Below are 25,184 nucleotides of genomic sequence, written 5' to 3' on the forward strand. Positions count from 1 at the left end.
AAAACACCTGAATCCCAGTACAGTACAGTGACAACTAAGCAAGTCTCAGGTCTGTTACTCAGAATGGTTTCGTACCTTGGTTACCCTCACTACCAAAATAGTTCTCATCGCAGTTGCCTTTTCCTTGCATACCTCACTCATTAAAAATTATCAAGCATGTAGCTTTATACTTCCAACCTGTAGATGCTTGCTGTGGAAACAGTGAGACCCAGGAAGCCAGGTATCCTGACTGAATGATATTTTTATAAACTTGCTATTCAGATTAAAGTGAAATGTAAGTCTCAGCTTAAACCTTACAGTGTGTTGCTCTCAAAACTCCCTTTTTCCATACAAAAGATAAACTTATTTTTATAGTTTATGTACAGCTTAATTACGGTTCTATAGAAATGAAAGCTGGCCAAGCACAAACCTCCTAAAAGAGTGGATGCCCCAAAGATAAGCTTTCAGTGCAAGAAAAATAGAGTAATATTGATTGCTCTATTACTACTTATTGATGCCATCATTTCCCTCTGAAGTAATTACTGAATGAAAGATTTAATACTATTTAAAATATTATTTGAAATGATTGAATATTAAAATATAATTTTATTTTAATGTACTGAGAAAAAATGAAGTTACATAATTGTAGGCTTAAAATGCAGGGGAGGGCTGTGAGTACAGACAGTATAGCCACAACCAGTAGCTAAAAACCTTTTGAGAATTTTTAATATTTTTATTGAAAAATGCAACACCTGGAAGTCACACAGTGTTTATTATGCAAAGTGACAACCAGTGGCAATTTACAAATCCTACTCATAAATACAGAGCACATGTCGTGGAATAAAGTTTAATCCTGCATTAACACTTCTTTAAAGCTCCCAGGAAAACAACTCGTTTTCGGTGTCACATCGTCACTAGCAATGTTATCTTTGGAAAGCTAAAGATAAAATTGACAGGAGAGTGAATTTCTGCTGTTCTGCTGCCGAACTGCACCCCCCAGCGGACGTTCACCCGGCTGCGGGGCTCCCGGGGGCTGCTGCCGTTTTGCTACCCGGGAGCACAGAAATTTCACGAGTACGTGGATGAAGTCCTTCGAAATACTTAAATTAAAGACAAACGCAAAATAACATTATTGAGGAAAACTACTGGCAGCTTGGAAATTCTGCTTTACGTGTCACTGGACCGCTGTACGCCCAGCACTCCTTGCCCTCACGCAGTGTTTCCAAGCGAATGTCGCCGTGCAGCTGCTTTGCGGGGCTGCGCACCGAACAGACGGGTCTCGCTGCCGCCCCGCACCCCCACGGCGGCCACGGGCGCTCACAAACGCCGTCACGGACACGGGTGGCCGCCCCCTCGCAGCCGCGCCGCGGTTCCCGCCGCTCCCCCCGCAAGCCCCGGTAAAAGCATCCCACCAGCCGGGGGAGGTGACAGCGACGCGCTAGGAGCGCTGCCCGGCCGAGCCCCGCTCGGACCCCGCCCCGCCCGCGCATGCTCAGAAGTGACACCGCGCCCCCCCGCCCCGCGCCCCTTCCCCCGTGCACGCTGGCGCACGGAGCGAGGCTGCGCGCGGCACCGGGACCCGGAAGCAGCGGAAGCGGTTGCGGGCGCGGGGTGCAGCGGCCTTTATCGGCCGAGCGGGCCCGGGGAGCGCCCGGAGCCGCGCAGGTGCGTGAGGCCTCCCCGCCGGGGCTGCGGGCGCGGGCGGGCCTGGCGGTGGGGTGCGGCCATTTTATGTCCCGCTCGACAGCACCGGGGAGGCCGGTCCGGGGCGTGCTCTTTGCCCTCGATCTTGATGCCGCGGGGCGCCGCTCGCCGGACCTGCTGGTGCTGCAGGGACAAAGGCCCCGCGCGCGGCCGCGGGTTTGACACTTGGCGGTGACAGGCGCGGGGCCGGGGCCGTGCCCGGGCAGCCCTGGCGGGCGGCTCTGCGGGCCGGCCTGAGGGGCCGGGCGCCCGCCGGGAAAGCGGGAAGGTCGGTTTGCGTGTTGGGGTTAAACGGGAGCGAATGCGCGTTGGTGTGATAATAACAGCAACAGGAGCGCACGCCCGGCCCGGGGGATTGCACAGGCCGTGTGCGACTCGGAGACCAACAAAACCAGCCCCGGCCACCTTTTCAGCTCTAATGGTAGGAGGTGTCGGTTCACTTGCTCCGAGTAGCATTATGCCACGGTCAGGAGTGGGAAGTGATGAGATTTTAGTCATTTAATAAATGCTCGAGGTGTGCAGGGTAGATTAAGAGTGAAGCACAGAAAGCATTAACTAAAAAAAAAAAAAAAGTTATGGTTAAGTGCTGTGAGTGACTTTAATCATAATTCTTTTGCAGATTATGAAATTACTGTTGTATTTTCTCAAGGTCTGGAGCAGAACCAAGTCTTCAAGAGAATTTTTTACCAATCACCTATGAAGCTCCTGATTTTAGAGTTGCACTTCTGCAATGAAGAAAAGGAGACGGCTCGCTGCAAATGTAAACGAAAAAGTTCATCTTGGCCATGAGAAAGATACTTCAGAACAGATTCTTGTAGTAGAGTCTGCACAAGAAATTATCTCAAAGTCTGCAGAAATAGCTCCTGCAGATCAGCTTGAACCTTCCCAAGAACTTTCATTGTCATCAGAACAAAGAAAGCTCCTAAGCTCATTGCAGTATAACAAAAATCTACTTAAATACTTAAATGACGACAGACAGAAGCATCCATCGTTCTGTGATTTACTTATAATTGTAGAAGGAAAAGAATTTAGTGCTCACAAAGTTGTAGTGGCTGTTGGGAGTAGTTATTTTCATGCCTGTTTGAGCAAAAATCCAAGCACGAATGTCGTCACGTTAGATCATGTAACTCATTCTGTCTTTCAGCATTTGCTCGAGTTTCTCTACACCTCTGAGTTTTTTGTGTATAAAAATGAAATTCCGTTAGTGCTGGAAGCAGCAAAATTTTTAGATATCATAGATGCAGTGAAGTTACTAAATAATGAAAGTGTTTCTAACGTACAGACTGATGTGGTAACTGATGTACCTACACCAGTAGAAACATTCAGTGAACTGACAGGTAAACTATTAAATAGTCATCAGTGCACTTTTTGTGGTCGAAGCTTCTGTTACAAGAAGTCCTTAGAAAATCATCTGGCTAAAGCCCATAGATCCCTTTCACTGGAAAAAAAACATGGGTTAAAGATGGTTGAGAAGGCGGACTTTACCACTAGACGTTCTATGAGAAACCGCAAATGTCCAGCTAAATTTGACAACAGTGACAATGAAAGTGCTGATGCCTCTGACAGCAATCTGGAAAAAGCCAGTTCTGACAAGGAAACATCTGAAAGAAGCGAATATGAAGACAGCGAAAGTGAATGCAATGCTGATGAAGAGGGACAGGAAGAGGACATGTCAGGTGAAGATTCAGAGTCTGAAGAACAAAGTGAAAAAGAACAGAATGATACTGAAGAGAGTTCTGAGGCAGTTGATTCAGTGGGAAATATTCCTGAAGGCTTAGCTCCAGTCATCATTCAAAGCAGTAGTAAAAAACTACTGCAGTGTCCCAAGTGTGACAAAAAATTTGATCGAATAGGTAAGAGCTGGTCAGGTTGATCTCTTTCCTTTTTACCATATGATGGTGCTATTTGCATGGGAAATAAACTGAGCTTTTTCTCTGTCCTAGGGAGTGAAGCCCAGAATTTCTGGATTGTCTCACTGATCCAATATGCTGATAATTTTTCTGAATGTATTAAGTTATGTCTGTGGTGCTAAACAGTTTCAATAAATGAACTGAATGCATTATTTGAAAAATCTGCAAATGCTAAATTTATTTTTCTTTCACTGCTCTGGATTCTGGCTGTTAGCATGGTATGTAAAAGCATTCAAAAAGGAGGAAAATATAGCAAGATATTAAATGATAAATTGTACAAAGTCTGAAACTTGTATTTTCTGCCAAATTAAGTAACAGAGCTGTCGTTATTTCTGAAATAAAACAGCACCATTGTCAAACAGGCTAAAATTCTTTTGCAAGATGCATAGATGCTTAGGACCTAGTCACTCTTAACTTCTAGCATGATTTGTCTAGTCTGTAGTTAACACCAAATAATACTCTGTGAGCTTAATCTGTTCTATTAGTATTGATTGTCTGATGGTCAGTCTAGGTGTATGGTTACTCGGGATATCAGAAGAGTTAAAATTCCAACTTTCCTGCTCTCCTTTCTCACGTTATAAGTAAATCGCTACTGTACTTCAGAATTTTGTTGTTCTTTCGGCTGTAATTAATGTTAAATTATGGTCATGTAAGGTATTGACTTCTTTTCAGTCATGGGAGTTGAGAAAGAAAGAATTCCTCATAGTGTTAGGCATTTTTTGTGTTCTTATAATAGATGGGTATTTCATAATTCTGAAATTTGAGGAGATGATGAAAACGGGGTGGGGCTGGTGTGTATCTTAATTCCTACTCACACACAGTGTGCTTAGCTCGCTGAGGTGAAACAAATTTTCCAAAGTCACAAATTACATTATAGAGGCTATTTAACATTAAAAGTGTCAGACTTAACTGTACTTATAATGCCATATCTTAAAGCCACATAGGAAATTTTCTGAATGTCAGAGCTTTGTTATTAATATTGAAAGGCTACTGTGCAAAAATAAGTGGCTTGTATTTAGGGTAGTAATGGTACATTTTTGTTTTGCACACACTGGAAGTCCTTTTCTCTTTGCACTTTCATGACTTAGAATTCTAGTATTGTGCTCAAAAAAATACATGAGAAATAGCATTAAAACAAGCGATACATAAAGTATTTCTTCAGAAGCTTGTATTACTGTAGACAATTGGATTGTGTATTGAATTTAGGAGCTATAGTACCTTTTTGTTTTTATGTTATCTCCCTCCTGGAAGTATGATACATATTCTACAGAGAAAAAAAATATAGTACAAAGCAGAGAGCCTGCAGTTGGCTTTAGGTGGATAGATCCTCAGAAGAAAATGAGCAAACAGAACAGGGAATACAAGTGATATGAAAGAAGTAGAAGACTAGTATTTTCATTTATGGTAATAACTTGGGTGCCAAATATAGATTGTTTGCAAGGGTCTGTATCATTCATTCAGCATTTTGTTATTTGCAAGTAGTTTAAAAATACCAATTTGTTCTCTGTTCTGAAAAGGTACTTCACGATCAGTGTAACGAAAGAGTGGTATTATAACTTTCAATACTTAAAAACAGAATATGCTGTAGGGTTAAATAAGAGGGGCTCGCAACCCTCGCACCAATTTAACAGTAATACAGAGCCCCTTTATTTTTACTTTTTATCTTAAAACTAGATAAGGTGGAGGTGTGGAGGAACCTTGGTTAAAAAGCGTATGTGTCACTGTGCAGTTTTCAGTGGTGTAAACCAGTAAGAATCTTTAGATGTGTGTGGAAGGTACTTAGATCTTAAGGTACTTAGATCTTGACCACATATGAGAGAGATACATAACAAACCCCAAATGTGTCTATTGTAGGTGATACCTGTTACAGTTGATGCTAACAGATTTTTTTGTTGTTGTATAGGCAAATATGAGAGCCATACACGTGTACACACGGGTGAGAAGCCTTTTGAGTGTGATATATGTCATCAGCGCTATTCAACAAAGTCCAACCTGACAGTGCACAGAAAGAAACACTCTAGTGATACTGACTTTCATAAGAAGGAACACAAATGTCCCTACTGCAATAAGCTGCATGCAAGCAGAAAGACTTTAGCGAAGCACGTGAAGAGGCAAGTATGAGCAAATTTGTCTTGCATTTCTGAAGAACTGGTTTTTTTTCAGTTCAAAAGTGAAGGTAAATCTATGTGTGCACCCGGCATGTTCTGCATTATTTCTATAACTGTTTTTTCAAAGGATATGGGGTCTAGCAGTATCAACTAACCTGCCATGAGGAGAGCATAGGGACTGACTAAATAGCAATAGTAGTTCTGTGGGAATTCTACCATAGGTTTTTACTGTAAATTTTAGAATGCTCAGATGAGCTAGCAGTCAGTCAGAAAGAACAGTCTTAAAAATTACCTGCATTGCTTTTAATCTGGAGGAAAAATAAAACATCTTTGGTTTTAGATGCTGTTGATGCTGTACTGTTAATCATAATAGATGGATAAACCATTTCCATGCAGATTCTTTTATGTGAATAATTTGTTTATGGCAGGTCTAATGATGAGGTGTTATTATTTACGTACCACTTTTTTTCTCCTTCATTGCATATCTCCATAAAGCATTATAATTGAAACTGTCCTCTGTCTTATCAGTTGTCATGTGAGATTCTATAGGAGTCTATGGTCAACGCTGCTTTCCAGTTACTTGTGCCTTCAGAATTATTCAATTATCAGTATTCTGTTTTGCTGCTTTGTTGATAAACTTTCATGACACAGAAAGTTTAGAAATAGATATTTAGTATTTGGGTGATCTTCATCTTAGAAAGTTATAACTACTTTCAACTTCTGTCTTCTCCTAGGTTTCATCCAGAGAACGTACAAGAGTTTCTTTCTATCAAGAAGACAAAGAGTGAAGGTTGGAAATGCGATGTAAGTAATACTTCAGTACTTTTCATTTTTTTCGTACAGATACTATGCTGGTTTATGACTTGAGTACTTAAGTGAAAATATGGTGTGTGTTTTTTGTGACAGTAAGCTTTGTAAATGATGGTACATATTTCCTCTTTATGCCCTGATTTGAAGACTGAACTTTGTTCTGTATATACCAAGTAGATAATACCAAATGGAATTCTAAAATAGCTGAAGATACTGTTTTTTCATGTGATCAGCTATTACTGTGGTTAAAAATCCATCCCTTTATGGGTCATTAGACTTGAGTGTTATGAATGCTTTTAAAACAGTATTTACTCTGCCATCAGTTATGCACATCAAACACTGACTGTAAAGTATGCTTTTTTTGGAAGGCTCTCTTAATGTCGAGGAAGACATATGTTAAATGTGAAATGCTTTCTCATTTAGCTGCATATGCATATCAACAGACTTATAAATTCAGTACACATTTACCTTTAGGTGTAAAATCGTAGAATCCTTTCCTTGGTTTTGCCCAGGAGAGGTGTATGTGTGAAACTGCATCTACTGTATAAAGGAATTTGTAGAACTTCCATTCTCTATCTGACTTCTGCCAAATAATATTTTAAGGTTTCACATGTGGTTGGTTTGTTTGTTTTTAATGGAATTAGTTTACTTTTTTTTTTGTTTTCCCCAGGACAGCTGTTTTGTTTATGCAAACCGCTATATGCCCCTGAATTTTTGCAATATTAAGTGCAGTAATATAATTACTAATCTCGCTTTGTTTATGAACTTTGACTTATAAACATATAATAGGAGGTTGGAGGATACTAGCTGTAAGAATTTGTAGTGATTGTCTGCTGGTGATGGTACCATGGTTGGAGATATTATATAGTTGACCGGAGGAAATTCTCTTCCGGATGAAGTTATGTTGTGTGAACTACTACAGATTCTGTTTATTACTAGATAAGAAACATTTTAATAGTGAGAATCAATCATGCAACATTGTTGATGTTCATTTCTCCAAAAGTAATCTTACTAGATTAATCGTTTGGTAAATTTGGTAGTCACGGAAGCACCTCAATATGACTCCAAGCAAATGATGAGCTTAAACCAACTTTAATTTGGAACTGAAACCAATGTAAAGCAGGGTATGCATAAACCAAAATCAGTCAGCACTCCAACAACAGTTGATCAACTGCGGGTTCGATGTACCAGTTGAGGATACTGTTACTACAGAGCAACACAGGAATGATGATCCAAAGTGTGCACACACTCACTCAAAAAACACCTCTCTCACTCAAGGGTACCCAGAAGAAATAATTGCTTGCCTGGGGTGGGGACAAGAGCTCGCTCAGGGGTATATCCAGGAGAAATAATCACTCACCAAGGAGGAGGTGAGGGCCAGTGTTCTTGGAATTTTCTCTTTAATACATGCTGTTGGAGAATTTCCCAGAGGAAATAAAGCAACAGATGTGACTCTAGTTCTACAGTAGCTTATACTATTATACAACAGGTTTTACCACAGTCCAACTTGGCTGTTCCAGCATCCAAAAACCAAGCAAAAGCTATTTGCTTTTTTCCCATTGGCTTATTTTCTGCTGAGTTATTGTATTGAAACACCCTAGGAAAAGAGTCTGATGAGGGCTGGAGTCAGTGGACAGAAGAGGGGGTGGAACATGTAACTGTATCCAGGAGTTGCCAGTAGTTTCATTTAGGCAGCTGTGGATCGGCATCTTATTTTATACAGTGCAATCCACTAGGGTTTATGTAGAACACAGATTTTTTGATATTGACTGCAAGGCTTTACAAGTTGGGATAGAGTATGCTTTTGGTTAATACTTGTTTGAGCTTACATTGCTGCAAAGAGCAGATGAACTAATCTGTTAGAGTTTATGAATATCTGATATAACTGATGTATCTTTGACAAAATGTATTATCATTTTAGATCTGTAAGAAATCTTTCACTCGAAGACCTCATTTAGAAGAGCATATGATCCTTCACTCTCAGGATAAACCCTTTAAGTGTACCTACTGCGAAGAGCACTTTAAATCCCGATTCGCAAGACTGAAACATCAAGAAAAGTTCCATCTTGGTATTAAAATCTCCTTCTGACATGTAAACAATAGATTTAAAGTAGAACCCTCCTCTGCCACTGTATATCCTGATCAATCTTGTTTCCACCCCATCTTCTATTCCAGTTCTCTCTTTTCCAGTTTTGTGGGGTCTTGTTGGTTTGGTTCTGGTTTGGTTTGGTTTGGTTTTGTTGGTTGGTTTTCTACTTTTCTGTTCAGCTGTCTTTTTGAGGCATTACATTGTACCTAAGTAAATGCAAGTTTTTGGAGAGGAAGAATTACAGTTAGTTTTGTCTTAAAACTTTTTTGCATTAAATTGGTTCTCAACTATGGGGTCAGATTCTTTCTGAAGTTTTTCAGAGACCTTTTTCTTTCCTCCTGAAGTATTCCAAGGACTTTTTTACTACTACTAATTATTTCTGTCAGTTAGGAACTAGATTAATGATAGTAATGGGAATTTAGTTGGGCTAAATTACTTTTGACTGTTCTAATTTTTTGCTCTACAATAATGAAACAGGCCAAAATACCAGGTATTAGAAATAACTTATCCAAGCAGAAAGTACACAAAGTCTAATGTATGCTGACTGGAGTAAACATTAATCATTTGTTAGACAAAACTTGTGCTTTGTAAATTGATCAGGGTTTTCACAAGTAACCAGTCTGTGCATCTTGTATGGCTTAACTGATGGTTAATAGTACTGTGTGTGTCTGTCTCCTTGTAGGGCCTTTTCCTTGTGATATTTGTGGCCGCCAGTTTAATGACACAGGAAATCTGAAACGCCATATAGAATGTACTCATGGAGGAAAGAGAAAATGGACGTGTTTCATCTGTGGAAAATCTGTGAGGGAACGGTAAGGAGTTGCATGGCTACTTGAACTTCAGCAGAGCAGAAGATTACTTTGGGCACTTTGATTCTAAGCATGCTTTACCTTTGAGATTTTAAAATAAATGAGAGAATTTGAGAGGGCTGGTGTATTAAAAGGTAGTGTCAGAGCCACAGGTAGCATGTGATCTGATCACCTCTAAAATTAAGGATGACACCTGTAGGTAATAAGTTATGAGGTGGAACTATATTAAGAAAGACTTACCTCTAATTCACTTCACTTAGGGTTCCTGTGTTGTACAAGAACATCTTGCGTTTCTCTGGGAAAGAGTTTTCTGCCTTAGGTATTTTGGAATGACACTGATGAGGATAGGAACACTGCTGAAAATGACTAACAAGAAATTGTACTTCTACAAGCACGGTTTCATGGAAGATGTAATAATACTCTATGACCTTTGCTGTTGCTTCTCTAAATGGAGGAAAAAAATTGATAATTTAGAGCTGTGAAAAGTGGAAGCTCTAAAAGTTGGCTCATGAATTTCGGTATACAGAAAAAGCATAGAAAAACTATAGAAATAAGATTCTTCCCTCCTGCCCCCCCATTCCTATTCTATACATATGAGGGGAAAAAACGTGAATATTCGATGGCTTCAGTGCAGGTGCCTTGTACTGCTCAGTAAAGGACATCTTGTGAGTTTTCCATATGGTGATTTATGTTTAGGTTCTGAAACAAGAAGCCTTTTTTTTTTTTTAATTTTGATGGAATACAGCTTCATACCAATAACTATGACTAAGATTCAAGTTATGTTCTCTTTGGGGAATATGAAAAGATCTGAGTTTGTGTACTACAGTATGTTTTCTTGATTTTTTTTTTTTTTTTTTTTTCCTCCCAATGAGTGGCAAAGTCGCCTGGAAGTCTTGTCAGAGGAAGATTTATCCCTAATGGTTTTGTTGGTGATGTGTATTTTCTAGTAGTTTCATCAATAGCTTATGCATATGTTAAAAGAAAATATACTAATGCAATAATGAAATAGTAAACAAACAAGCTATAAAGCACAAATAATGATATAAAGCTCACTTTGAAATGCAAGAAGAATTTCTGTTTAAAACAAGTCAATATGTTTACATACATCAAGTTTCTTTTGTTATGTAAGGAAGTTGAATATGTACATGTTCTTGCTCTCTTTAAAAAAAGTAATTTTTTTGCGTAAAGCATAGGAGTATCTTTGAACAATAATATTTATAATAAGCACTGGAAGGAGATCAAAGAACTTTCTCTTGTTCAGTTCACACACTTACCAGCTGTGTATATGGTAAACTTTGTTGTCTGATTCCTTTGCTTGAGAGGAATCTTCACCGGTGTGCACTTTTCCTTTTTACATTGGAAATGCAATAATAAACGTAGACTTATATATGTGTATGTTTATAAATATTTATGTATTTAAATAAGCCCTGTGCTTAGTTAGTTTAAATTAACATCCATGATCTAGATCTCCTTCAAGTCTGACTTCAAAGCTCTGGTTTAATACATATAATAACAAGGAAATTATCACACAGAAAATAGTGTTGAAATACTTGTTTCCTTGAATGTATGTTGTCCAAATGTATGTCGGGATGACGTTTTGTTTCTTCGCTTGTATTGTTTCTAGGCACAGTAGTTAATAGATAAGTTGCTGTACTTCCTTTAAATGTATGTATTTATGTGTGTATCTGAATAAATAGAAGTAGTTATTTGGATATATTGTGATGCATCAAAGTTAAAGAAATTGAGAACTTGATAGTTCTCTATTTCACTTTAACATGGCAGTGGCATTGCTTAAAATTAAATTTTACTGTCTTTATTTTAAACAGAACAACCTTGAAAGAGCATCTGAGAATTCACAGTGGAGAGAAGCCTCATCTTTGCAGTATTTGTGGGCAGAGTTTTCGTCATGGAAGCTCTTACAGGTACAGATTTTTATTAAGTAGGCTTCTAAACTGTCTCACTGATTTGGTGATTTATATGCATTCATATAATCAATGTAACTCTACATAATGTATGTAGTTTGATTTATTCCAGCTCTAAGAGCATTAGCAAATACTTTAAACGTGGTTAAATAATGAAAATATGTTAATAATCTGTGAGAAGTCATTTCCTTTTTAATACAAGACATCGATGGTTTCAACACAGACAAAATCCCATACAAATCTTGTATCCAAGCTGACTTTCTTGCACATGTAAAACTGTTGGGTCTTTGTTATTCAAAGCAAAACAAGTGGAAGACTAAAATATTCTGCTAAATTAACACCAGATATGAGAGTTTAGCTCTGTTCTCTCTTGCTTTCAAAGAGCGGCTTAAACATACCTCAACTGACAGTTATTTCCTGATATTTGTGTGAAGCACTAAAACTGTATTTTCTGGTATTTTGCACTGAATTAGCAGTAAAGATGATGTTAACACAATTGTGGTTTATGGTTATATTTGTGACTATAAATATGCAGACTTCATCTAAGAGTCCACCATGATGACAAGAGATATGAATGTGAAGAATGTGGGAAAACATTTATTCGACATGACCATCTGACAAAACACAAAAAAATACACTCAGGTAGGCGTTTTCTTTGAAAATTGGCTCTTAATTTGCTCTTCTGAAGTAAGATCAAATAAAAGATTAATTATGGACTTTTTTTTCAGTACATGCAACGTTTTAGGCCTGATAAAAGTTCATCTCGCTATTTTTAAGGTCTAATAAAATAGGGTTAATCTTACACATTCTCAAGGTTTAAAAGCCAAGTGTTTCCTCCGTATTAATGTAGAAAGCCAAGGGACAGTCAAAAACATGTAACACTGTCTTGCTTTAAAAATGATACTAAAAAAAGCAAAAGTGAAAAAGGAGGATTTTTTTAATGAGTTCAGATTTCTTTTTTTTAATAGCAATTGTGTGAAACATTATTACCACAACATAGAAGAAGCTGTCACAATCTCTGTCAAAGTTTGTACACTGATCACTTTAATGTAAGAACATCAAAGAGTTGTTTCTGAAGTCTCTGTTATGGGAAAGAGGGAAGGAAGATGGTGGGAGCCAATGAGAAGAGCAAAACGGGGATGATCAGGAGGAAGGAGAAAATAATCCTTTCTGTTGCACTGAGAGCAGAAAGGTAATCAAAAGTGGAGTAAGAGTGAATATTCACTAGGGACTTTTTCAGAACAGGCTCCAAAGGGCCTGCCTTCTAGAAGGCAAAATACTTTCTAGGCAGCATGAGAATATGAAAGTGATCAGAGTCTAAACTTCCTGAGCCTTTATTTGAAGGACAGCTTCCTGTTTGGTGTTTGAAATCATAATGTCTGCTATAAAATAAAGAAATCTTTGAAAACTCAAGTACAACAACAAAAAAATCCTCTTTTCTACTCTATTTGCTTTTCCCCCCTCTAGAAAGTTACATTCTTTGACTGTCCACACTCCTCCTACTTACATGAGAAGAAATATTCTGCCACTTTGTGGAAGATCTCAAGATGACTAAAAAGAATCAAGATACTTTTAAACAGCACCATAAAAGAAAAAGGTAACTATGTAAATCAGGATAATGAAAAATATAAATACTGTGATGTAATTTTAAGTTCTACAAATCAGTAGCTGAAAATGATTGGTATGTTTAAGTAAGCTTTTCTTTTAAAGCCCCTAAATTACTGAAGATACCACATTTAAGGTCATAATGAAGCGAGTAGATTCCTAGTCATTCACTTGTACCTCTCATGACTCACAAACATGAATTTCTTTATAGAAAGAATGAATAGTCAGTAATAGTCATATATAACAAGTGGTAAAAATCCTTACTCTGGTGGAACCAACCTACTTCCTGAATTTTGTTTGTTGATAACAAAATGTTTCTCTGAGTAACATATAGAAGACTTTGGTTGGCTGGACTCTGAACATGGATCTACTGTATGTTTTACAATTACAGCTCTTAGACGTTCAACAAGTTCCAGAATATTTAACTGAAATTTATTGAATTTTGCTCTTGCAGGTGAAAAAGCACATCAGTGTGAGGAATGTGGAAAATGTTTTGGTCGTAGAGATCACCTTACTGTTCATTATAAAAGCGTTCATCTAGGAGAAAAAGTCTGGCAGAAGTAAGTGTGGGGTTTTTATAACTGCCTAAATAACTTTTGTACGGTGACTGATTTTGCTGGGATTTGCATGTTTGTGCAGAATTCTAGTAGTCTGTGTGTTTGTCATGCCCATTCCCTTAGTCTTCATAGAGGTATCATTATTATGGTTTGAAGTGGATGTCAGAAAATTGCTTTCACAATTTAAGCCAGATGTTTTCTTTGTAGCATAATTAAGGAAATAAAATAAAAACATAAAAAGGGATAAAATTTTCATCTGTCAATTAGCCGTCTCGATGTTGTTCTAAATTGATGGTTTGTTGTAATATTGTCATTGCAGACTAGTTAGACTGAATTATTATACATCATTTAAGCGCTGTGTGGACTATCCCACAGTTAGGTATTGTAGAAGCTGATAGCAGATTAGTGGCTCTGAAAGTAGGTAAAAGCTTTTAAACCCATGTTATGTTTATAAATTGAAAAGGCAATAGAGTTTTTAGATTCTTGAGCTCCAAAAATAAGCCTTTCAGAGATTTTAAAATTAACTGAGACCTAGTTGTTTTTCAAATTCTGTGTTTTAGCTGCTTGTACTCATTAGCATTGTGTAGAAGCCACTACGGATGTGTCTGTGTTGAAAGTATAGTATATTGTCTGCTAACTCTCTCTGGTTTTGCTTGGTAGCCGGTAGCCTAAACCATTCCTAGTACTTTATTTACGGCATAATTCTGCCAAAGTGAAAGTCTCTTTTGGATCTTGGGCAGAAACTGTTACTTAAGGTTATTTTTGGAGTTGGAAAAGAAGTTTTAGTGGGTTTTGTTCTGTGAATAAATACTAAGTGCCAATCTCAGTAGAGAATGCAATTGAATAAAGAAAAGAATCTAATTGACCTTATTGGTATGCAGATGCAAGGAAATATGGACATAAGTGAGAACATTTTGAAACTTCGATACTCAGCTATCTTGCAGTTAAAGATTTCAGAAGGGACTGTGCACATAGCTTTATTGTTAGTTGGTTTAAAGAAAAAAGTATCTAACATGAAATGTCTTTTCTTCTTTAAAGATATAAAGCAACATTTCACCAGTGTGAAGTCTGTAAGAAAGTTTTTAAAGGGAAAACAAGTTTGGAAATGCATTTTAGGACACACTCAGGTAAAAATAAACCCAACAAAACCACAAAACATGTAGGAATGTATTTTTATGCATCAACATTGATGGAATTATTTTATTCACTATGATTGTTGAGCGTTCATGGCAAGAGAGCAGGAAGCAACAAGACGACTTTTTCTTTTCCATATGTTGGTTGTTCCTGAATGCTGCCTTCTGAATGGATCACTTGAAATACTAGTAGTCCTCAACGCAGGGCTGTGGTATGCTCTCTACACCTCTTCCTTTTGTTTACTGGTGTATGTTCTTGCCAAATTTACCCAGAACCTTATAATCATTTTTTGTGGTCCAGAGAATATTATGCTTCAACTGGTAATCTAAGCAAGGATTTGAAATCCCTTTGGAAAGGTGTATGTCTTTGTATGTCTGACTTTGTTTTTCCTGCCTTATATTTAGGGAAATCATTGTCCTTCAGAAGTGTATAGAAGTACAAATTGAGCTCATTTAATACCAGTATCATAACAGTTTAAAGACTGTTCTTTTTTATTTGGTTTATATTGTGATTACCTTTGTGTGTACCTGGCAGAAATCCCAAATATTGAGAGAATGGTATGCTAATATAACTTCTAAACAAAACTTCTAAGGGCTGCCTTGATTCTGAAGTTGATGCTAAACATATGCTGTTTCTTTTCAGTAGAATTGTTTTATACTAGGTGTCTATTTCATAATGCATGTATGCATTTGCATATTTATTTGTGACATGGTGTTACTGAGAGCACCTAATTTTTACTTCTCTGTCTTTACAGGTGAGAAACCCTACAAATGTCAAATCTGTAATCAGTCTTTTAGAATTAAGAAGACATTAACAAAACACATGGTTATTCATTCGGATGCTCGACCTTTTAATTGCCAACACTGCAATGCAACATTTAAACGGAAAGACAAGCTGAAATATCATATTGATCATGTTCATGGATCAAAGGCTGCAGAAGAGGCATTGACATCTTCAGAAGAAAAGCTAGTCTCCTTACCAGTGCAGTACACCTCTGATGACAAAGTTTACCAAACAGAGGCTAAACAGTATGTGGAACAGCCCAAAGCATATCAATCAGAAGCCAAAACTCTGCTACAGAATGTATCTACAGAAGTATGTATGCCTGTGACTCTGGTACCTGTTCAGATGTCTGATCCGCAAGCTGATCTGGTGCAGCACACTGCTCAGTCCCATGGCATTCTTCCTCCACAGCCTGAGCAGACAGATTATCAACGAGCAACAGATCTATCATTTCTAGAGAAATATACTCTCACTCCACAACCTGCAAATATTGTTCATCCTGTAAGGCCCGAGCAAATGCTGGATCCTAGAGACCAGTCATATCTTGGAACTCTGCTGGGGCTAGATACAGCTCCTAATGTACAGAATATTTCAGACAATGAACATTCGTGATCAGGCCATAACATTCCACCTAATTTACTAAGCCATTAGCCAACAGAAGGCTGATATGGCAATTAAGATTTATATTTTATATTTTATTTGGACTCATGAGTCTTCTGCATAGCTTTGCAAAAACAGGTTTGTTTCCATAATATTTGAACATTTAGGCACATTTTGATGCATACTGAAAGAGTGTTTCTTGTGTTTTTGAGAGTTTTTAAAAATCTTATAGATGGTCTTTTAAAAATTATGCTCTGATATCTTTTAAGGATAGTGGCTGAGAAATGTAATTACATATCTAGCTATTTTAAAAAATCGTTTGCCTTTTTGCATCTCACTTTGAGTTAATGTTTTAAGTGTAATAGAAAGCATTCTGGAAGAATACGGACTGTATCAAATTTATAAAAAGTTGTAAGGGCAGGCAGGGATATGAATCACAAACTTTGAATTATGTTCCACATAAAAATGAAAATACAATTTTACTTGAACCCTCAGGCATTTTTGGAGGGTTTTAAAGTCTGCTGGACTCTGGAGCCTAGCCAGTGGACACAGGAACTAGATTATTCTGAAAAGTCATTCAGATATTTTATGAAGACACTAAGCAGGGGGTTTGGTGGTCCCTCTGAGTATAATCATGCTGCCTAAATTTGGCCTCTTAATTCTTCCTTGATCTCTAATATTGAACTATGTGGGTGGATCTAGACAATAGTATTGTCTGATTTTCTACAGTTAGTCCTATACAATTTTAATATGCATTTTTTTCTTGCTTTTTCAATCTTGTCTTCTAAAGTGTGCCCCGCACTCTAACTTTGAAAAAAATGGGAATATTTGCAAGATGGTTTTTATCTATAAGCAGTCAGAAAGGACTGGCATGGCTTACCCTTGTTAGAGCATAACAGGGTCCTGCATTAGCCTGCACATTTTCAGGTTATCTGTGATAGAGAAGAAATTTAAAGGCTAGTATTTCCAGAACAGTACTCAACTTCTATTTAAAAAAAATAAATAATCAGGAATTATAAATTTCTTGTGAGTTGCTAATGAAATTATTTTGTTTCTCACTTTCTTGTACTGTGTTTATAAAACAAAGTCAAATTCTTGAGAGTATTTTATGTCTTTAATTATTTTTAGCTTTTTCTTTACTAGCCATAAAGGTTTTTTCCAAAAGAACCATTTTGACCTACAAGTCTACTGTAATTCATCATGAAATCTAGCATAATTTAGCCACATCAAGCTATCTATGTTAAGCTTACTTTAAAAATAATTATTCTGTGTTTGTTTGGTGAATATTATGCCAAAGAAAATATCTGAAGTAATTTTATAATCTTCATTATTCCTCACAAGAATTACATATTAAGGCAAAATTTTCTGCAGTTTCCCCTGTTCTTAAATTATTATCTTAAAGAAACTTTAAAATGGGAAATTGGGTGTATGTGTAAGGTTGTAAATGTTGAACTTAGCCAATGACCTGAGCACAAGTGATCTGTGCTGAAAAGCTTGTTTATCATCCCAGTTCTATAAACTCTAAGTGGCATGGATCGTTTTAAATCCTATTTAAATACTTAGGTGTTAGGTTCTTTTAATCCCCATCTACTTCAGTGTTGAGCAGTTGGCGGGAGAAGGTCCAGAGCTGCCCGAATGTTCGTATTTTGAAACTTGTACCCTAATGGATTCTTAACCTAAACACACCAAAGATTTCTGTAGCTGTTAAATAGTGGCAGAGTTATAGAATTTTAAGCGTTACTGATATTTAAATAGGACTTAGCCAAAGAAGCACAATAGAAGTCCTAAACTTTAAAAGTTCCGTTTCTAAAACAGGACTACATATGTTTAACTGTTCTATGTTTGTATTTCTAAAGTAAAATTTGGAGCTGTGCTCTGGGAATGTTCAGACTGACGTGCTGTAAATACATCTGGTAAGAAGCTGATTACTAAAGAACACGCAGCAATAACAAGGCCATTGAATGCCACCTGCTGAAAGGACACTATCAAGTACTACCCTTCCTGCTTTCTCACTCCACCTTCATCTCCTTTCAAAATTGTTTCTGTCACCTTTACACTCCATGGCTTGAAAACTGACGGTTTATGTGTAGTTTTCAAGTCTTCATGTGTGTATCCTATGAGTATTACCACATGTGCACATTCCTGTGGACATGAAACCTGATTTCCAGCATTTGTAATTGTACCCTTAAAAATAACCTGACATGAATGGTGTAAGTGCTGTTGTCAGACTAAAAAGCCTAGTGCTCTGTTATTTCTTGTCTTTGCTGTCCTAAGGTAGAAAAAAAGTATTGTAGGATTTTGACAAAACAGCAGCTTAAAAATAGTTGGTAACTAATTTTTTCTTTTAAATCCAGTCTGTTCAGAAGGCGCTCTAGGAAAATACTAAAATGGAATTTGGAGCATATTTACTTGATAATGTCCTTTTAAATTTTTTTTCATGATTGTGCCTTTTATATATATATTCTGAATAATGGCTTTTTCTCTAGTTCATTTGGTTATTCGGAAAACATTGAGGTAAATATCTTCCAAAGGGCTTCAAGTTTTTGGGTGCCCAACAAGCAACAGGTTATAAAAGGACTTGTTTTTCAGAAAAATGAGCACTATCTTTGCTGTTTGGGTGACCAGAATTGCTAGTCATTCCTAGAAAAATGACCTACTAGTTCTTTGGCGTTCTTTTATTTGCAGATAACCCTACTACTAGTTAGTGTTTTTACCTGCTGGTCAGGCTGGATCATTGCCAGTTGACAGTGAAAGAAAATAGGAAAGCTTATGTGCTAGATACATAGTTTTTATTTTTTTAATATCATAATCTATAATTCTTACGGCTTTACATCTATTTAAAATTCATATATGAGCAAAGTAAGTGTTCATGGACTGATACTTCATCTGGTAGGTGGAAGCAGCTGATCTCTGCGTGGTGGAGGATGAAGAGGGCTGGAGTTGAGGGGCAGAAAGCAGCACCTCACAGCTGCAGGGGCTGAAACTCCATTTTAACATGTGCAGGTACTCACCTGAGAGTGCACGTCCTCTTGACCTGGAGGGCGCTTTTACAGTAAAGGCTGTTGTTTTATCTGGCAGTCATTGACTCAGCTGACTGTTTGTTGCCAAAGAAGGAAGAAGCAGGTCTCCTAAAAATATCTCTGAAGGATGATTAGTGGCACATTGCAGAAAGTTGGTCTTTACCACATGCTGACCTTTGAGGAGAAAAGTGGAGTCTGTGTTGATACTCTAAAGTGCGACGTGGTTCTGAGAACTTACTGTAGTCGTTCTGTTTAAACATTGAATTATGTATTTTTTTTTTTGCTGAACAAATTTCTGGTTGTTGACTGGGTTGCTGCCTTTAATTCTTTAAGTGGATTTTATATTGAGTTTATTTATTTATATTGGAATTTCTTCTTTGAGCACTGACACTTTTCCTCCAGAAGTATGACTCTCATGGCTTCTTTTTATGCTGAACATCGGTAATTGTAATGGTGACAATATATCTTCCTTAGGCTGTGGTTTCCTTAAAAATATAGTGCTACTTTAGTCTGGATTATAACTCGGATCTTTATTTTTAAGGATGGGTCATGCCAGACCATAATGACAAAGATTTATTTGGTATCATCAAAGAGCTAAGCTTATTTTCCTAGTAATGAATGGGAAAGAGCATCCAGGACTCTGAAGAATGCTTCAAGTGAATCACCTCATAACTTGCTTGATCAAATATGAAATGTGTTATGGAGTGCTAAGGAATAAATGACCCTCAAGTTTTTAAATTTAAAATAGTTTCTTTATAGACGTTGATGAATGTCAAATTATGAATGAATTCTGAGAAGGCTGTTGTAGATGAGCAGAGGTTTGTTGGTTTTTTTTTTTTTTTTCCCCTGAAAACAGTAGCAAATATGTGATTTTTTTCTATATTGGACACACATGCGTAACTGATCCAGGTTGCATGTTCTCCATACGACTGAAGCTTGAGGGAATTAGATCGCATTTATCTGCAGGTCCATGTGAATCATGTCATGTGTGATCTTTTTCTACAAGATCATCTTGCAGTGATTTGCTTGATTCATGAGGAATGACAGACAGAATTTAATGCAGGGCAGTCACTTTGCTTAAACCCATAAGGATCTTTTTCATGGTTCAGAAGAAATTATTTGGTTTAGAAGGATTTAATGGATTAAAGGTCACAATGGCAAAATTTTTTAATCCTCCATAACCATTTTGATCATGTTTAAATGTTCATCCTTTTATATGAAAGAATAAGGTGAAATAAACTCAATATTTTGTCACTGTTTTTTCAGATAACATGCTTTAAATGTGATCTGTATAGGTTGGTATTTTAGATGGAAGTCTTTAAGTAAAGTTGTCTTTTATGGGGAAATTCTTTGCTGTAAGGAAAAGTTAGGAAGTGTACTGTAAATGTAGAAGTACTCAGTCCTATGTGTAATTATGTTTGTTATGGAAAAGTAAAGTTCATTTGTCTTAACATTGCTCGCTTCACAGGATTTCTTGCAGAGGTGCTTGTGCTAAGATTTGCATTCTGCCCCTGTTTTAATCAGTGTGGAAACCCAGTATTCTATATGTCTTTAAGTTTTAAAGCTCACGAAAGATAAACAGATGAGGCAATTTTTTTCATCACATTTGTGTGCATCTCATTCTACTTTTTATTTTAAAATATTTTGTAAATTAAATTTATTTAGAAAAGTTCTTGGCTTTGCTTGGTTTTATTTCTTTTTTTAACATGGGAAGAGCTTTTTAGCACGGGGTTTTGCTGAATCCCGTTTTTTGTGTTGATCCCAGCTCCCGCTGGCCGCCTCCGTCACCAGCTCCGCGGCGCGACCGGGGCCGCTCCTCCCGCTGCCGCGCGGGGGCGCCTCTCTCGTGCCCCGGCGACGTCGGGGCGTTTAAATAAAACGCCCAGCGCTAATTGGCGGAGAAGCGAGGAGGCGGGGCGAGGCGGAGCGGGCCCGCGCGGGGGTTGGCGGGAGGCCGCATTTGAACGGGCGAGCGGAGTCGCGGCAGTTGGGGCGGTGACGGAGCGCTAGCGGAGCCGGGGCCGCTCTGCGGTTCTGCCGCGGGCATGGCCGCGGGTTTCTTCTCTGGAGCGGCGCTGTGGGAGCCGAGCTCCACCGCCAGCCCTACGCGGCGGCGCTGGGCGGTGCGGCGGGGCGAGGAGGACGCGGACGCGGACGAAGGCCCCGTCGTGCTGGTTCTGAGCCACTTCTCGCGGCCGCCGTTCCTCAGCTTCGGCAGCCTGCGCGTGGGCGCTTCCCGCACGCGCCTCCTGGGCATCGACAACCCCAACGCGGAGGACGCCGATGTGGTGGTCGACCGCTTCCCGGCTTCTGCCAGGGGCTTCAGCATTGAGCATCGCCGTTTTCCTGTGCAGGTACCGGGCGGTGCGGGGGCCGCGAAGCTGCAGCAGAGGCGAGGCCGGTGGGTGGGTGTGTGTGACGCTCGAGCAGACCCCACGCCGTACCCTGCGGGGCTGCTCCCGCCCGCGCCGCTCTGCCGGTGTGAGGGGTGTTACCGGTTTGCAGCGCGATAACCCCCGGGAGAGGGCAGGTGGCACCCGGCCGCGTAGTGCTGCGGGTTTGGGCAGGCGGTACCCCGAGAGCTGCACCTGGCTGTGGGTGCTGTGCTCGTGTTAAAGGGGAAGAGCTGCAGAATGGCAGGGTTAGACCTCTGCGGGCTGTCACAGGCTGAGGAGGCGGTAAATCCGCACTCAACAGGGTTGCTTTTTTCAGTAAGGTGCAAAAACCCAAACCAAAACAACACTTATTTGTTCTCTGGGAGTGTGCTTTTAAAGACAGAGAAAGAACAATACGAGGTGTAAAAGTGTGACATCTCAAAAAGTTGGAGGACATTTGTTTACTTCAGGAAAAAGGCTGAGGGCGTTTGTTATGAAGAGGATACTAATTCACTGTTCTGCGTGTTAATTAATGATACAATAGAGAGCAAAGCAGTCCTAATCTAGGAATAAATCTTTACGATTCCAAAGGAAATATAAACTACAATTAAGCCAAACAATGCCGATTTTTAAAAGGACCATCCAGGCAAACATATCATGGTCTTCAGAACTCTCCAGAGTCTTTGTGAGAGAAGAAACTCTGGGGATCTCTTGCAACAATGTGCCTATAAAAACAGGCTGGAGTCTCGCTGTGAAGGACTTGTATAACAAGTTCCTACAGTAATTAATCAATACTAACCATTGTTGACCGGCTTCACTATTTGTCTGTGTTTATTAAATGCATCTGCCCAAAGATGTGGAACTCTTAATTGAAATGCTCAAGAGATTGGTCATTTTCACGCTCTCTTTGATTTTATTTGAGGTATAAGCATTCTTTGATCTGTTGGTTTTGATATCAGCAGAGCATTGAAATGATTCCGTAGAGGTCATGGTGCATGAAGAATCTTTATATAGATCACATATAGCACCATGACTTCCTTGTTCATTGGTGGTGTCTTAATTTTTATTCAATGAACTTGTGTGTCAAATCGCTTGACTAAAAAATTTGATGCTTTTATTTAGATTCAGCTGAGGTCCTAAAAATTAACCTTTAATTGTTAGTCCAAATATGATTCTCTCAAAATTAGTTTAGTGGACTTATTTAGTTAATATGTGCAAAAAAATGATGTAATTTCTTCTACTTCATTCAAATCTTGTCTTGTCTAGTATCTGTTATGTGTTCTTGCTTGCTCTCCATTATATTTTCATGAATATACCCTTTTAGTAAGACAACACTTTTGATGGAGGTTGCTTGCATGTCAGAAGGAAAAACTGACATTTAAACATTTAATAATTGTTTGTCAGTTCATGTTGTTGAAATGTATGTTACTTCTGTATACTGTTTCTCATTTGATTTGATTAATCCATCTTTGATGTTACCTAAGTGTACCTAAGTGCTGGATATTAAACATTTTTCTTTCTCCAATAGTCAGGACAAAGAATCTTTGTTGCTGTAACATGGACACCGTTAGAAGAAGGAAAAGTCAGAGAACTGGTAACTTTTGTTATTAATGGCATTGTAAAGCATCAAGCTGTGCTCCTGGGTGTTGCTGAAGTGCCTCTGAAGAAAAAGGTATGTGTGGTTTTTATGTGTCTTAATTCTATTACTTTGGTATAGCTGACACAGATATTTTTATTAGTAGAAAATTCAATGAATGGGATTCGAATTTAAAAATTGATAAATGATGCTGTTTGTGGGAATGCCCATTGTCTTTGAATTTTTTCAGCTGGGTTGGAAAGTAGATGCTGGTGCATTGCAGCTTAGAGAATAAAACTAAAACATGACCACAAAGGCTGTTTTCAAGCCTGGAAATAACCTAAGGTGAATTTTGGTCCAGGTGTTCTTTTTATAGTATTTTTACACTTCAAATGAATACATTAGTAATGTTCACTTTTAGATATAAAACTACGTAGAAAGTCAGCATATTAACTTTTATTTATGGTTCTTTTTCAGAAGAGTCTTTGGGATACTATAAAAAAGAAAAACTCTTCAGAAACATCTTCTTCAACAAAAGTTAAAAAAAGTACTTGGAAAGATAAAAATGTTAATAAAACCTTTCAAGTTTCCCAGAAGGTGGACAGACTTAGAAGCCCACTTCAGCCATGTGAAAATCAGGACACAGTACAAAATAGTACATCCCCAGGAAATGACCCCTTTGTTGGCTCAGAAAATAAATTGCCAATATCTCCTATTGCACCAGTGCTAGAGGAATGTCGTACTCCTGTTGGCACGCCACTTGCAATGAGAAGGTCTACTACATTCTCAGATATTGCTGTCACTGTAAATGAGTTATTTTCCAAAACAGATGGCTGTAATGTCAAGAAAATTGTTCATGAGCACAATGAATTAAAATCTGAAAGTGTGTGCAGTTCTATAGGTTTAGCGCAACTGCCAGTTTCAAACAATACAGTACTTAATTGTACACTCTCACCAGTTTGCACACCAGAACACTCAGAATCTGTGCCTGCTTTAAGTACAAGGAGAATTTTAAGTCCAGATTCTTTTGTAAATGGCAGTTATCAGGCAGATATAGATACAATCAGGCCATCTGTTCCAATTCTGTCACCTGATCAATTTGTGAAAGACAGCTTGTCAGATAAGCAATCAAAGACTCCTAAACTTGAGGCAGCTTTAATATCCACTACTACAGAGACTTACGTTGTCAAGAAACGCCCGCCCTCAAAATGGAAAAAAAGTGGAGATGCAGAGACACAAACACATATTCACATAGAGCACAACTTAAATGAAGCCTTTGAAGTGCATAATGTAGAATCACAGGTACTTCATTGTGACCAAGCCAGAGGAAATCCCTTCAATTTTCCTTCTACAGAGGATCTGCAGACTCAAAATTCTTCTCGGAGAAAGCAACCAAAAAAGCGTCCGGTTCTTTCTGCCACTGTCATCAAAAACAAACCTGCTCCTGCTGAAGAAAACAACATCCATCCAAAATCTAAAAAATGCCTTAGTAAAGCAATAATGGAATGTGCTAATGTGATGTCTGTACATACAAAAGCAGAAATATCTAAATGTCTTCCAGTTATAGATCCCGTTTCAGCTGAAAATAAGTGTCACAATGACAAAGTACGTTCATCTCCTACTGGATCAACTTCTTGGAGTCGTAAGAGGAAAAGTGAAACATATGCAGAAAATAGCAGAGTTACAGATCTGGTAAACGTGGAAGAAGTGGAAAGAAAAAGATTTGGTGTGGACAATAAAATGCATACTGCTATGAGACCGTCAGCCTTCAAACCCACAAACCGAGAGAGAGCAGGGCAGAGAAGGAAAGCTGGTGAGCAGTATTTCCTTCATTTACCACTTTCTGAAAGATGCCTTTAATTATGAAATTTGTATACCAAACTGAACTGTCTAGCAAGTCGGGAATATCACTCAAATGTGGGCCTTTGCAATTTGTTAGATATTATCTCCATTTTAAACATTTGATAACTAGGTCAGTGTTCTGATCATGTAATTGGCTTCAAATTTACTTTATTTTGTAAACCTTGTTAATGACAGTACCAGGAAAAGCATCTGGCAGTTCTGGAGCAAAGACCTTATTATGTAATTCAAATTTACTAGAAAATTACTCATTGCATGAGATTTCTGTCATATGCCCAGTTACCATTGTGAATGTTTGACTCTATTGCTGCTGTCAAATGTTTTCAAATATGTAGTTCCCAAG

The 25,184-nt window shown here is 38.3% G+C and overlaps 2 protein-coding genes across 4 annotated transcripts in view; both read left to right on the forward strand.

Moving 5' to 3' along the window:
• The first annotated feature begins 1,558 nt into the window (after nucleotides 1-1,558).
• ZBTB41 (zinc finger and BTB domain containing 41) lies at nucleotides 1,559-20,642 on the forward strand. Of its 3 annotated transcripts, none has more exons than XM_080348971.1 (11): nucleotides 1,559-1,644; nucleotides 2,333-3,536; nucleotides 5,497-5,704; nucleotides 6,436-6,505; nucleotides 8,433-8,580; nucleotides 9,283-9,412; nucleotides 11,236-11,331; nucleotides 11,867-11,973; nucleotides 13,391-13,496; nucleotides 14,532-14,620; nucleotides 15,382-20,642. In XM_080348971.1, exons 2-11 carry the CDS (start codon nucleotides 2,414-2,416, stop codon nucleotides 16,020-16,022), a joined length of 2,718 nt encoding a protein of 905 aa, XP_080205097.1. In that variant the 5' UTR covers nucleotides 1,559-1,644; nucleotides 2,333-2,413; the 3' UTR covers nucleotides 16,023-20,642. The 3 variants fall into 3 exon arrangements, with proteins under 3 accessions (XP_080205097.1, XP_080205095.1, XP_080205096.1); XM_080348969.1 differs by having other exon boundaries at nucleotides 1,566-1,644; nucleotides 2,303-3,536; XM_080348970.1 differs by lacking the exon at nucleotides 1,559-1,644 and adding an exon at nucleotides 1,793-1,951 and having other exon boundaries at nucleotides 2,303-3,536.
• Nucleotides 20,643-21,075: 433 nt separating this feature from the next.
• ASPM (assembly factor for spindle microtubules) overlaps nucleotides 21,076-25,184 on the forward strand; it is a gene marked incomplete at both ends in the record, with an annotated part of 29,258 nt that continues 25,149 nt past the window's right edge. Inside the window, 3 exons of the mRNA XM_080349067.1 lie at nucleotides 21,076-21,384; nucleotides 22,934-23,077; nucleotides 23,459-24,794. Of these exons, the coding sequence (XP_080205193.1) occupies nucleotides 21,076-21,384; nucleotides 22,934-23,077; nucleotides 23,459-24,794 (1,789 nt within the window). The remainder of the gene's footprint in view (nucleotides 21,385-22,933; nucleotides 23,078-23,458; nucleotides 24,795-25,184) is intronic.

This window comes from Nesoenas mayeri (genome assembly GCF_963082525.1).
Source record: "Nesoenas mayeri genome assembly, chromosome: 8".
In the NCBI taxonomy this organism is placed as follows: domain Eukaryota; kingdom Metazoa; phylum Chordata; class Aves; order Columbiformes; family Columbidae; genus Nesoenas; species Nesoenas mayeri.

What these genes read in the sequence shown, in the direction of transcription:
- ZBTB41 (XM_080348971.1), top strand. Translation starts at nt 2,414, where the DNA reads ATGAAGAAAAGGAGACGGCTCGCTGCAAATGTAAACGAAAAAGTTCAT. An exon ending in CGTCATGGAAGCTCTTACAG is followed by an intron (nt 11,332 to 11,866) that starts GTACAGATTTTT and finishes ATAAATATGCAG; the next exon opens with ACTTCATCTAAGAGTCCACC. An exon ending in ACACAAAAAAATACACTCAG is followed by an intron (nt 11,974 to 13,390) that starts GTAGGCGTTTTC and finishes TTGCTCTTGCAG; the next exon opens with GTGAAAAAGCACATCAGTGT.